The 13,257-nt window shown below is 67.4% G+C and overlaps 1 protein-coding gene across 30 annotated transcripts in view; it reads right to left on the bottom strand.

Annotated features, from left to right (window-relative positions):
* Positions 1–13,257, bottom strand: part of ABLIM2 (actin binding LIM protein family member 2) — a 93,858-nt gene that overhangs the window by 23,657 nt on the left and 56,944 nt on the right. For 13 of the 30 annotated variants that reach the window (XR_004984197.2, XR_004984196.2, XM_045573940.1 and 10 more), the window contains 7 exons: positions 12,931–13,074; positions 10,910–10,942; positions 9,454–9,574; positions 7,842–7,940; positions 3,847–3,945; positions 3,330–3,383; positions 256–308 (listed from right to left, as the gene is read on the bottom strand). Coding sequence is in view for 28 of the 30 variants with exons in the window: in XM_045573940.1 (XP_045429896.1) it covers positions 256–308; positions 3,330–3,383; positions 3,847–3,945; positions 7,842–7,940; positions 9,454–9,574; positions 10,910–10,942; positions 12,931–13,074 (603 nt within the window). In the remaining 2 variants the exon portion in view is untranslated. The remainder of the gene's footprint in view (positions 1–255; positions 309–3,329; positions 3,384–3,846; positions 3,946–7,841; positions 7,941–9,453; positions 9,575–10,909; positions 10,943–12,930; positions 13,075–13,257) is intronic. The other 17 variants (XM_045573941.1, XM_036417118.2, XM_036417128.2 and 14 more) reach the window with 7 other exon arrangements.

Raw genomic sequence — 13,257 nt, 5'->3', positions numbered from 1 at the left:
CTTTCAGACACCGGCCAGTCACTGAGCCGAGAGTGGGCCGGTGGGCACAGGAGGGACCGGGAGGGCCGGGCGGGTCCCGAGGTCAGAGGAGGCTGCAGGAGGATGCCCTCCCCTCTGCTCTTGCATTCGGTGCCTGTTTCATGGGCCGCGAGGGACCTCCCAGGAGCATGGAGGAGGAGGACGGAGGCTGCAGGTGGACGTGCCCCCAGGCCCGATCTCCCCTGCTCAAGCCGCTGGGACCAGTGGCCGCCTTACCTTCCTGCCGTCCTGGTCGGAACCGCCGTCCTCCCCGTCCAGGCGCCTCGAGGCTGGAAGGAAAGCCACCGTCAGGAGCACGCCGCCTATCCCGGGACCCACGCCCAGTTAGGCTCAAACACTGGGAACAGTCATGCTGCCAGCGGGGCCCAGGGGTTGAGCATTGACCTAGGAACCAGGAGGTCCCGGTTCGATTCCCGGTCAGGGCCCAGGCCCAGGCTGTGGGCTCGATCCCCAGTGCAGGAGGCAGCCGATCCATGATTCTCTCTCACTGATGTTTCTCTCTCCCTCTCCCTTCTTCTCTGAGATCAATAAAGATATATTTTTAAAAATGGAAAATATCAAAGACGAGGCCCCAGTGGGGGCTTCTGAAGGGCGGAGGCTCCAGCGAGGTGGAGGGGCTGGGCAGGAGCTCCGGGTGCCTGTGCCCCTGCACGCCGGTCCTCACCGCCGGGGGCAGGGGGTGAAGTAGCCCTGCTCTTTGCTCAGGTTCACGCAGCTGCACTTAAACCTGCGCGGGCTGGAAAGCGAGGGAGGAGGCCTCTGAGGGGGTGGGCCGGCGACGGGCTGTGCTCTGCCAGGGGCTGGCACTAAGGCCCTTCAGAATGCCCCGTGCGCCTCAGCTCTGAGCTCTGGGCTCTGGGCTCTGGGCTCTGGGCGGCCTGTGCCCGCTGGGAGGCCTGGCTGTGCTGCCGCCAGCCTGTCCCACAGCCCGCACTCCTGCTGATCCGCTGTTGCCCGCACAGGGGACGGGGTCCCCCGTTTAAAATGCCCCATTTGTTCCCTTTTGCCTCCTCTCTTCGCTTCCTTATTCTTTCACTTTAAAAAAGCCGTTCCCTCGTAGCCACGCAGAGTGGGAGCTGCTGCGGCACAAGAAAACACTAAGGGGCCTCCCTGCCGTCCAAGGCGGCCCAGCGGGCCGGGGGTCAGAGGTCAGGGGGCAGGCAGCCTGGGTGTGGACCTCAGCGTGGCCACGGACCGGTCACTTCACACCCGACCGCCGTGTCAGGAGGAAACGAGCCCTGACGCTCCCAGGGGCGGCCTGGGGCGCTGGTCCTCTGTCCCCACCTCCGCCCCCCGCCGAGGGGCCTGGCCAACGGCGCCGGAGGAGGGCTGGAGCCCCAGAGACAGTGCTGAGCTGAGGAGGGCTCTGCGTGAGTGGGCAGTGGAGGCGGAAGCACAAGGGCGTCGATGGAAAGCTGAGCCTCGAGCTCGCAGGGAAGACCACGTCGGACAAACTAAACAGCCGCCACACGTGGTCCCCGCGGATGTCTCAGGAGCTCGGCGGCTCCGCCCGCCCGCAGCGTGCTCCTCTGCCCCCTAGAGGCGCTGGCTGGTCTGTTTGCTGAGACGGTGTGTGTGTGTGTGTGTGTGTGTTTGTGTGTGTTCCATGCCACATGCATGGTGTCACACGCATGCTTGCATGCTCACACACACACCTGGGCAGGGCGCATGCCGGCGGGTGGGGAAGCCGTGTCTCAGTCACACACCTGCCACGGTTGGCGCTCCACGGCGGGCCACTGCCCCTCCCCTCCCCGCCCCCCCGGACACGGGCTCAGCCGGGCTCGCCGGTGAGGTCAGTCTGCAGCAACCCCATGATGGCCCGTGTGCGTCTGAGAAGGCGCTGTACGCTGATCAGTTCACGGAAGCGCCAACAGGCCCCGATTCTGGGACGTGCCGAGGAACCAGGTCACATTGGAGCGCACTGGCCATCGGACCGAGGGGCATTTATTTCCGGGGGAACAGTGACCCCAGAAGGTCCTGCTGACCGCCCTCCGACCCTGCCGTGGCAGCTCTGTCTGAGGTCTGGCCGGGCCACCCTCCACAGCCACGTGGTGGCCACACTGACCGCCTCTCCCCTCCTCCTGCGCACAGGCCGCCTCTGAGGCCGACATGGGCAGGTGAGCGCCACCTGCATGCAGGACGGGACCTCGGGGGCATGACGGAGGGACGCGCTTCCTTCAGCCCGGCCTCCGTGTCCCCGCCTGACCCTCGGGGAGACCTGGGCTCTGAGCGCCCCGGTGGGGAGGCAGCGGGAAAGGTCATCGCCTTGGAAACCAGGCTGTCACTCCTGACTTCCTGCTCGGGAAGAGGCAGAGGCTCACCCGTACCAGGCGCCGCCCGAGTCTGCACCCGGGCCTGACTGCCAGCAAGCCACCGGGCACACGGGTGCCACCCCCCGGGAGGGCCCAGCCAGGTGTCCGTGTGGACATGGCTGTTTGCTGTCTGCGTCCGAGCAAGGACCTCCGGTGTGGGCATTCCTCTGCCCGTCTCCCTAGCAAAGTGGTAACACCCACCTCCACCCAGCACCTCAGGGTTCAGGACGTGTTTCCCGCCTGCACAGCACCGGTCCTCTCCTCGGCCCATGGAGGGCGGGCTGGGGGCCCCTTCCACTTGCAGATGAGGACAGGCTCACGGTGTGAGGCCCCAAATCACCCGGAAGTTCCGTGCAGACGGAGGGGACCCCGTGAGCCTCCGGCCCCCCGCCTCCCTGCCCTGGCCCGGCGGCTGCGCTGTGCACCGGCCGCAGGCTCCGGTGGAGCAGCGGGAGCTGCCGTGGGAGAGGCTGGGGCCGGAGACCCTCTCTCCATGAGCACCGCAGCCCCTGTCTGCTGAGGCAGGAAGCCCCGCTCGCGAGGCCCGGCGTCCATTCTCTGGCCAGCGATTCTCACCGCGCGGGGAGGACTGACCAGCTCGGTTTTCCTGTTTCCCGCCGACGGGTTGGCTCGGACTGCGGCCCGGGACACCTGCCCCTCACCCCCTCGGCCGCGGTCAGCCTGGCTGCTTCCCTCCAAGCAGCCAACTCCAGCCACCGGGGCCAGTTCTTGGCACAACGCCCCCCAACCCCTCACCCCCACCCAGCCTGGCCGAGAGCGGCAGCCTCGGGTCTCTGCCACACAGGGTGTCCGGGTCATGCAGAGGCCGTGCCCTGGGCCTGCAGCACATGTGCATTTACTATTCAGGCCGCAGGGTCTCTGCTGGGGGGGGGGGTGGTCATCAGGCATCCACACAACCGAGCAGGGACCCAGAGCGTGGGGCGGGCATGCGGGGCCACGGAGCAGGAGGCACGGTACCATGCTGCTTGTAGATGGGGGGCTTCCGGTAGATGTTATCTTTGACGCCGGTGTCTGGGCGAAGGAAGGAGTGAGGGAGGAAGGAAGGGAGGAAGGAAGGAAGGAAGGAAGGAAGGAAGGAAGGAAGGAAGGAAGGAAGGAAAGAAAGAAGGGAAAAAGGGAGAAAGAAGAGAAAGCAGGGTCAGCAAGCAAACGGATGGCTGGTCAGCAATCCCTAGGCGCCCGGATTCGGGGTCTCCAGAAAGATCCGGGACCCACCCTCGGCGGACACCCAGGCCCCACCGCCTCAGCCAGCCCGGTGCCAGCCCCAGTGGGACACAGAGGGCACCCCGCTGCCCAGGCAGCCTTCCCTCCAGTCCACTCCCGGGGGCAGTATCTCCCTGGTGTCTGTGGGCCTTAGGAGACAGGAAGTGGGGATGTGCACACCCATTTGTGATTCTTTAAGCATCTAGGGCGGGGGTGGGGGCACCAAGAGGAGTGCCGCCCCGCTGGGCGCGGGGGGCCGCGGGGGGCCTACCTGGCACGTGGAAGTGGCGCGGCGCCTGCTGGTAGGTGGCGGGCGGCCTGCCGTCGGACAGCACCGAGAGGCTGGGGGTGCTCCGGCCGCTTTCGCTGCCTCCAGGCCGAAGTGCAGACAGCGGAGAGCAGGGGAGGGGTGAGCAGAGCAGAGGATTTCAAGCGAGAAAGCTTACTCGGTGACCCCGTGCCCCTGCCTGTGGCCCCCCGCCCCCGCCGACTTGTTAATCCAACCTCGCGCCCACCCTGCCCGGGCCCCGTGGCGAAGGCACAGCGGCTCCGAGGGCTGGGAGCCAGGGCTCCTGGTGCCCGTGAGGGTGGGCCTGGCGCCTGGGCAGAGCCCGCTCCCCTTGGGGGTGGGGGTGGGGGGCCCGGCGGCCTCCTTGGGGAGCACGCGGTCTGTGGCTCTGCGCGCTGGCATCTGAACTGGCAAGGCCCCTGTCTAGCTGCCCTCTTTGGAGAGGCCACGTTGGCATCCCCACGGGACCCAGCGCGCCTCATCACCGCCTGTCCGCAAAGCCGCGTGGGAGTTCACGGCCACCGCCCGCTCCTGAGGCCAGTGCGTGGCAAACAAAGGGAAAGCACCCCGAGTCCAGCTCCCACTCCTCCCGCCGCCTGGGGGTCCCCCTGCTGCTGGCCAACGAGGTTGGATTATCAAGTCGCAGAGTGGACGGCCTGTCCCCAGGGGAGCCCCCCCCCGTGGTTACGAAACGGCGTGAGAGGCAGACGGAACGGCGTGGACCTGGAGGACCAGTGAGGCGGGCCCTCCCCTCCGGGGGCCTCGGGGAGCCCCGCGGCCCTCGATGGGAGCTGGGCCAGGGCAGGCCACTGGCCACCGAGCACCCGTGGAGCTGCAGCTGCTCCCGCACAGGGCGGGGCGAGGAGAGGAGGCCGGTTAGACAGCGGGCAGGCTGTGCGGGCCGGGAGTGGCCGCGGGGACGCATGCTGGCTGCCAGGGGCGCCGGCCTGAGAGCTCTCCCTGGGTGGGTGTGCGGGGCCCGGGGCTCACAGGGTGGGTGGAGTTCGGCTCCAGGAGCCACACCCAGGGCCTCCACCGCCGCTGGTCACTCCCAGCATCGCCCTGTGCCTGGGCTGATGGCACCTGTTGGCACTGACGGGGCATCAGGGAGACAGCTGTCCAGCCCCTCCTGGTGGGAGCCGGCCTTTCCCCGGCGGCCGCACCCAGCGCCGTGTGGCGCCGCCCCGAGCTCCCTGCCTGCGCACCGCCCCAGGGAGCAAGGCTCCCAGGCCTCCCTCCACGTGTGGCTGTGACTCAGCGGTACCAGCCCACCGGCTCGGAGGCCAGAACCGTGAGCGCGGCTCCCCCGGCACCATCCCCGGAGCCAGAGGCCTCTCAGGGCTTGGTCCCTCCCGGAACCCATCCCGCCCCGCCACAGCCCCACAGGCCCGGGTCTCCGTGCCCGGCGCCCAGCCGCGGGACCGGCAGGACTGTGTGCGGACAGTTCTCTGAGGAGCCCCCAGCCTCACCCGGCGTTCAGAGGCCCAGACCCAGGGGCAGCGGGGACACAGCCGTGGCGGCCCTGGCCCACCCCGCCCTCCTCACCTCCACCCTCCTCCTCCGCCATCAGGGGCTTCCACACCAGCCACCGCCCGAGACCTCAGTCCCAGCCCCAGACACCTCTCTGCTCACATCCTTTCCTCCTGGCCGCCCCTCGCCTCCCCCTCGTGCCCGCCTGGAACCCCCTTCCCAATCCTCCCCACGTGTCCTCACGCTTCCTGGGCGGGCTCAGGGGCCCGGCTTCCTTCGCCGCCCGCTCACGGTGAGTCCGCGGTAACAAATCGTGTGCCAGCCTCGGCCCCGCGAGGCCACGTGCAGCGCTGGGCATGTCAGCTGCCAGAATGTCCATGACAGCCTGCAGGGCGCGCACTCCCGCGGCCGCCTCCGCGGGAGGGACAGGCGGAGGGGCCTGGGGAGGCCCTGGTTCCCGCCCGGGACCAGCCTCCTCCGGGCTTTGGCGGTGAAATCCCAGCTGACGTCCCCGTGGGCGGCGAGAACCGAGGAAAAGGCACAGGTCCCTCTGGCCAGGCTCACGGCTCCCGAGGGAGGGGCTCAGGCCCCAGGCGGCTTCGGACATCTGCCGGGAGGCTCGTCCCTCAGCGAGAAAGAGAAGACGCCGGACAGGGTCTGGAGGAGGATGGGGGGCGGTGCTTCTGGCGACGGGAGCCCGGCCTTTGAAAAGTCACCTCTTTCACTTCAGGGACGGGCACTTGCCAGGCATCGCGGCCGTGGTGCTCTGTAAACGCCGCGGTTCGGCGTTTCCCCCGTTTTTATCGGAAGAACTTTCCTCCCAGGATGCCCGGACACACGTCCTGTCCAGCCGTCCCTCTCCTGGGCCTCAGCCGCGGCCTTTCTCAGATTCTCCTTGTCCGTCACCTCGGCTCTGTGTGGCTCAGTGCTCTGCCAAAGGCTGGCAGCGGGGACTCCCCGATGTCTCCTCAGACCAGACGAGGCCATGGTGCTTGGGAGAAGGCCACAGAGGCGCCCTTTCACCCTGTCGTGTCCAGGGCACCTGTTGTCACATGACCCGTCACGTGATGTGGACCCGGGTCCCCTGGCTGAGGTCGTGGTGGTGCAGGTTTCTCCACCGGATGGGTCCTCTCTTTGCCCAGCCACCCTGTGCCCCGAGGGACCCGTCACAAAATGCACTGTTTCTGGCTTGGCTGCTTTTCAGGACAGTCAGTGGGTTCAGCAGGGACCGCGGCGGCAGGACGGGCGCTCCAAGAGGTGGTCCTCGGGACCAGGGGCCTCTCCTCAGCCCACCTGAGAGACCACGAGAAGCCACGGAGGGTGACAATCTAAGGTAGGGGTGTCGAACTCAATCAGAGAAGGGGCCAAAATCTAAAATCCAGCCTAAATTGCGGGCCGAATGGTTTACTGAACAGTCATAAACTGTCATTGTGATGGAAACGCAGCGGAGTGCAGTGATGACAGCGCGGTGCGGGCCACATTGCAAGGCCTGGCGGGACGGATTTGGCCCGCGGGCCTTGTGTTTGACACATGTGATCTAAGGGAAGCCAGGAGCCTGTGTGGTGGCCATCGGGGGCAGCGTAACCAGCAGGGCCTGCCCCCTCCTGTGCCCCGGGGCCAGAGGGCAGCACAGCACGCTGCTCCTGCTCCTGCCGAGTCTGTGGCGTACTAGTCAGCGAGGGCTGCGTAGCAAACACCTGGACTGAGGGCTTAGATAACAGACATCTCCTCTGCCCAGGTCCGGAGGCTGGAGGGCAGCGGCAGGCGTGGTTTCTGGTGAGAGCTGCCCTCCCGGCTTGTCAACAGCCCTGTCTCCACGTGGCCGGTCCTCTGAGTGCAGGCGGCGTGGCGGAGAGATCTGTGGTCTCCGCTCTGCCTCCAACACCACCCATCCCGCATGGGGCCCCACCTGTACGCCCTCATTCGGCACTAATAACCTCCTAAAGCCGCTTCCCTGAAGCCGGTCACATGGTGGTGGGGGGGCTTCACCATATGGATTCTGGGGGACACAATTCAGCCCACAGCGTGTGGGAGACGAGCTCAGCCATGTTCCTAGAGGGATGGACACACGCTTCCGTGCGGGGTCTGGCCCTGGGAGCCATGCAGGGTGTGAGCCGCCCCCGCCCCCCACAGACGCTGTGCTCTGCCTGTGGACGTGGCCCTGCCCCCTTCAGCCTCAGCCCCTGCGCCTGGTACCTGCCGCTGGCATCCCTGCGCCCGGGGAGTGACAGGTGGGGAGCAGAATGAGATGATGTAGGTCCCAGGGCAGGCGAGGAAGAGGCCTAACCTCTGCCTGCACCCTCCACCCCTCTCCTCACCCCCTTCCTGCCACAAGCTGCCTGCATGTCCCCCGCCCCGGGAACATTCACACACGGACGGCAACGGAGCTGGACTCACGAGACACAGCGAGGAGCACAGGCATGAGACACGGGGCTCGGGAAGCCATGCGGCGACACGGACACGACACACACGTGTGGCACACGCAGCCGCAGCCCTGCGCGCCTTACCTCGGAAGTAGGGGACGTAATGGTGCCTGAACACGGACGTAGGGCTTGGGTGTTGGGACAGGGACAGGCAGCTACTGGTACCAACACTCACAGTACCAGCTGCGGGCAACAGAGAGCAAGTCAGAGTCCGCCAGGAGGCAGCACCTGCTTCCTCGCCAAGGACGCAGACCTCGGAGAGGGCGTCCCCGCGGTGCCCTGCACGTCCGCTCCGGGCCCTCTGGGCACAGGAGCCACTGCCCCCTGTGCCCGGCCCGCTCCCCTCCTGGGGGCTCCTTGGGATCAAGCAGCAGGTGGAGGGCCGCTGGCTAGGCTGGGTGTGCCCAGACTGTCCCCCGGCAGCCACAGGCATCGCCAGCCCAGACCCAGGTCTTGGCTCTGGGGTTGCCACTGGCTGGGGACAGTCCACAGCCCAGGTGACCCCAATACAGGGGTCAGGGTCAGCAGAGGGCCCTTCACTCCCGGACTCACTTGCTTACCCGCTCTATCACTCTCAACTCACTGATTCACTTCCTCCTTAGTCATCCCCCCACTCATTCATTCTTTCATTCACTGCCTCACTCCGGCATTCATTCATTCATTCATTCATTCATTCCTTCACTTATTCACTTACCCACTCATTCATTCCCTCCCTCCCTCATTCATTCCATCACTCATTCATTCTTTCATTCACTGCCTCACTCAGGCATTCATTCATTCATTCCATCATTCATTCACTTACCCATTCACTCATTCCCTTATTCCCTCATTCACTCACTCACTCACTCACTCATTCATTCCATCACTCACTCATTCTATCACTCACTCACTAACTCCTTCACTCACTCACTCACTCGCTCACTCACTCTCTCACTCAGTCATCCAAACACCTGTTCCTGAGCAGATGCACCAGCTGCACTGCAGGGGCAATGGGAGAGCTGGGCCAATGAGTGACTGATTTTTCCACAGAGGCTGCGAGGCTTAGCACTTTGTCGATGGTGTGAAATGGCGCCATGCGCGGGGCCGAGGAGGAAGCAGTGTGGAAAAATCCCGCAAAAAGGCAGCGCCCTTTTGTGCGTGGCGTGTCCCCGGGACTTTGACGCTCTGAGGCGCTGGAGGCTCAGGGTCGTCGTCCACAGTGGGCACCAAGCAGGGATGGGGCGGGCGGGTAGAGGGCCTCCTCGGCTGCCCCTGCTCTGAGCGGGCGGTGGCGGCCTCCTGCCCATTTCCTGTCCTGGGGCCACACCAGCTGCGGGTGACGAGCCCACGGGACCTGACTATTTCCTGGGCTCTGACTCTCCTTCCCCCTCCCAGACCCCGGGAGCTGGGAACTGACGGCTCCTCCCGTCTGGGCGACTCTGTCTCCTGGCGTCTGCTCTGCAGAGATCTGAGTTCCGAGAGCGAGGGCCCTCGTGCCCAGATGTGCCCGTGAGCTCCGTGGCACAGCCCCTCTGCCCACAGCCAGACAGCTGCCCTCTGGCACCCTCCCGCCCGGACACGAGGGGTCCCCCTAATGGGCGGGTTCCCCATCGCCCACCGGCAGCCACACCGGCCTGAGTAGGTAAGAGACTGATTTAGCAGGAAAAGCAACCAGAGAGCCCGCTTCCCGGAGGGCCGCAGAGCGTGGGCCCAGTACCTGGCCGGCTGTAGTGCTGGGGCGACCGCGAGGTCGGGGTGTAGCGCCCGAGGCTGACGGACCCGGCGGAGCTGGGGCTGGAGGTGCGGCACTGCCGGGAGGAGCGGTCGTCCTGGTCTCCCTGTGGGAGAGACACGGTGAGCACGGGCAGGCACGGCCCGCCCTCCGCTCAGCGGCTGCCTTCCTGACCTCTGTGCCGCTCAGCGGGCGGGCGTGCATTCCCTGCACCTGTGGGCACAGACGGGGAGGCGGGGAGCTGGCCGTGGTGCTGAACTAACTCCTGCAGGCTGAGCAAGGTGCCCGTGCACCCCGCCCATGTCAGAGGGCAGGGGTCACCCCTCCACCAGCCCCATGGGGCTGAGGCGCCCATAATGGAGCTGCAGGCACCCAGTCCTCCCACACCCTTCAGCTCCCCTCCTGCAGTCCTTCCCAGCACCCAAGGCTCCTCAGAACACGGTTTGAGAACCACTGAGGTTCTGTGCTCTCCCCAGGCCCAGGAGGGTCCAGGCGTGGGCCCCGCTGAGCCAGACCCATAAGCACGGACCATGCGGGCTCCGATTAAGCAGGATGAGCAGCTGCTCGGAGCGTCAGAGTGGGCGGCAGGCGGCGTGAGATGGCGTGGCACGCGGGGAGAGCAGGCTGCGGGCCCTGCGGCTCAGCACGGGGTGGCCCTGAGCCCTGACACGCCGGCCCGGTGTCTGGCCGCCCCGGATGCAGCTGTTCTGGCCCCCGAGGCCAGTGGGGGGACGAGCAAGGTGAGAGTCTGGGCCTAGCACTCGGGCCCACCCTCCCCAGGCTTACCCCCCCCCGGGGCTCGTTCTCCAGCCCACGCATGAGCCATTGTCCCTGAAGCTTGCCCTGTTACCCGCCCCCCGGCACCCCAGCTCAGCCAGGCCTCCTACAGGTGCTGCACCCCAAGCCCTCCCGCCCGCCCCCGCCCTGGAGATGGCGCGCGCTGGGCAGCCAGTCCCGCGCTCCATCTCCGACTCGGCGTCCTCTGCCGGCCCCAGGGCCGGTCACACCCTCAGGCGTCCTGTCCTCGCCTCCGCTGCTCCTGGGTCCCAGGGTCCCAGGGTCCGAGGCCCACACAGCCTGGAGCCCGGCTGGCCGCTCCCGCTCTGTTCTCATTAACCCTGGGACACAGGAAGAGCAGGCTGCCCGAGACCAGCAGAGAAATGCCTCCAGAACATTCCGCTGCAAGGACTTCCGGGATGACCCCCGCGGAGGCGCAGGCGCTGGGCCCGTGCCCGGTGCCCCGAGTGCCTCTGAGGAGCCGTGGCCCAGACCAGGCCGGGCCCTGGGCGTCCACACCTGCAGGGCCGCGGGAGCGCCAGGGCGGCATGCAGGTGGCGCGGTCATAAAGATAACCAGCGCCGAGGGGGCCCCCAGCCCTCGGGGCGGCAGGCGGCTATGTTTATGAGCGGGAGCACACGAGCACGCGTGGGGGCGCGGTTACCTCGGTCGGCGGTGGCGAGAGCAACGGGGGCGACTGTGGACACAACGCAGAGCAGCCCGTGAGCCCGCGGTCGCGCAGCTCGTGGGGACACGGGCAGACTCACACCCCGGCCCCCAGACCTTCTTTCTGGAGAAATGCGGTCAGGGAATGGCACCCCGAGAAAGAGGCGGGGAGCGCCCCCTGCTCCCCGAGAAGCTTTCCCAAAGAAGGACTTGGTTTGGGGCGTGGGGAGGCGGTGCCCTGGAGTCCGAGGAGGAGAGCTCCTCTGGGGCCCAGGGCGCGGGTTTGGGGCTTGGGGCTTGGGGTACAGGGTTCGGGGAGGCCTGCCCTGCTGGCGGGGGCCTTGGGAGCAGGCAGCCTCCCAGCCAGGGGACCCCCCCCCCCATTAGCGTAGGGTGCACTGTCCGCCCACAGATGTTGGCTCCAGGGGGTGGTGGCCAAGTGGCTTGGCCTCCCGACCCTCCCCCAGTGCCTCCAGCAGAGCTGACCACTCAGGAAAGAGGAGGCCTGCCTGCCAGGCTGGCTCAGGCCATGGAGGAGGGAGCCGGTCAGACCCGGTCAGACCTGCCCCGCCGCCCTGACCACCGGCCTCTTCCTGGGACTGACACTCAGGCCCTGCAGGTCCTCAGAGACAGAGCCAGGGAGGAGGGGCCCTGCTGGCCTTACCTCCCCCTGCCCCGCCCTGAGCTGCCGCTGTGCCCAGCCACTGTGCCTGCACACTCAGCAGGGCTGCGGGCTGGCGCCAACCATCACCTCAACGTGGCGCCCGCCCCAGCCCCTCCCAGGCAGCCCTGCTGGCGACTGTGGAGGGAGGGGCTCTGCCCCCAGGCCGCCCAGTCGCCTGGCACACAGACCGGGCTGCTGGCAGGCAGCCACCCTTGTTGGCCATCGGGGAGTCTCAAAGCCCCCCAAGGAAGTGGGCACCCAAGGCGCCCGCAGTAAGCCGAGGACGGCTGAGGCTGCCCACGGACCCACGGAGTAAGTCCTCGGTGGCAGCAGTGCCAGGGACACGGGGACGGGGCGGGCCGGCTGGGGATGGGGAGAGGCTGGAGGAAAACGACATATCACACGTCGTGAAAATCGACCTGAACTCAAGAAGCAGGTGCGACTCCGTTTCCATCATTTCCTGACACCGGCCCTGCCTGCTCCTGGCCACACAGGGCTTCCCCGGCTCAGCCCCAGGGGCTGCGTGCGTCTGCCAGGGGCGTCCGGGCAGAGCCCAGGGGGGACTCCTCAGAGGACGCCCATGGCGCAGAGCAGCGATGACAGTGAGGGGCTGGGACAGTGAGGGGCCGAACAGTGAGGGGAGGGACAGTGAGGGGCCGGACAGTGAGGGGCTGGGACAGTGAGGGGCCGAACAGTGAGGGGAGGGACAGTGAGGGGCCGGACAGTGAGGGGAGGGACAGTGAGGGGCCGGACAGTGAGGGGCTGGACAGTGAGGGGCCGGACAGTGAGGGGCTGGACAGTGAGGGGCCGGACAGTGAGGGGCGGGACAGTGAGGGGCCGGACAGTGAGGGGAGGGACAGTGAGGGGCCGGACAGTGAGGGGCCGGACAGTGAGGGGAGGGACAGTGAGGGGCCGGGACAGTGAGGGGCCGGACAGTGAAGGGCGGGACAGTGAGAGGCCGGACAGTGAGGGGCCGGACAGTGAGGGGCCGGGACAGTGAGGGGCCGGACAGTGAGGGGCCGGACAGTGAGGGGACAGGACAGTGAGGGGCCGGACAGTGAGGGGCCGGACAGTGAAGGGTGGGACAGTGAGGGGCCGGACAGTGAGGGGCCGGACAGTGAGGGGCGGGACAGTGAGGGGCCGGACAGTGAGGGGCCAGGACAGTGAGGGGCGGGACAGTGAGGGGCCGGACAGTGAGGGGACAGGACAGTGAGGGGCCGGACAGTGAGGGGCCGGACAGTGAGGGGCCAGGACAGTGAGGGGCCGGACAGTGAAGGGCGGGACAGTGAGGGGCCGGACAGTGAGGGGCCGGACAGTGAGGGGCCTGACAGTGAGGAGCCCCCCCGCGGCCGTACCTCGAGGCCGCTGGGCCGGTCCCCCGCGTGGCTGACGTAGGGCGAGTAGGAGATCATGTCGGGCCGGTCGATGTTGTAGATGGCCTTGCTCTTGGGCAGGGCAGCCAGGTCTCTGTAGTCCAGGATCTCGTCCCCCAGCCTGGCCTGGGGGGGAAGGGCGGACCGTCAGGCCGAGCTGAGGCAGTGTGCGGAGGAGCCGAGCCCGCGCCCCGAACCCGAGAGGGCCGAGCAGCCTAAGGGCCCGGGAGGCCTCACGGTCACAGGGGCCACAAAGGGCCGCCTTCCGGACGGAGCCCACGCCTCCACAGAGGGTGGAGGCGGCCCCAT

This window comes from Pipistrellus kuhlii, unplaced genomic scaffold (assembly GCF_014108245.1).
Source record: "Pipistrellus kuhlii isolate mPipKuh1 unplaced genomic scaffold, mPipKuh1.p scaffold_m20_p_58, whole genome shotgun sequence".
Classification (NCBI taxonomy): domain Eukaryota; kingdom Metazoa; phylum Chordata; class Mammalia; order Chiroptera; family Vespertilionidae; genus Pipistrellus; species Pipistrellus kuhlii.
This window is presented reverse-complemented; position numbering and strand designations above follow the sequence as displayed.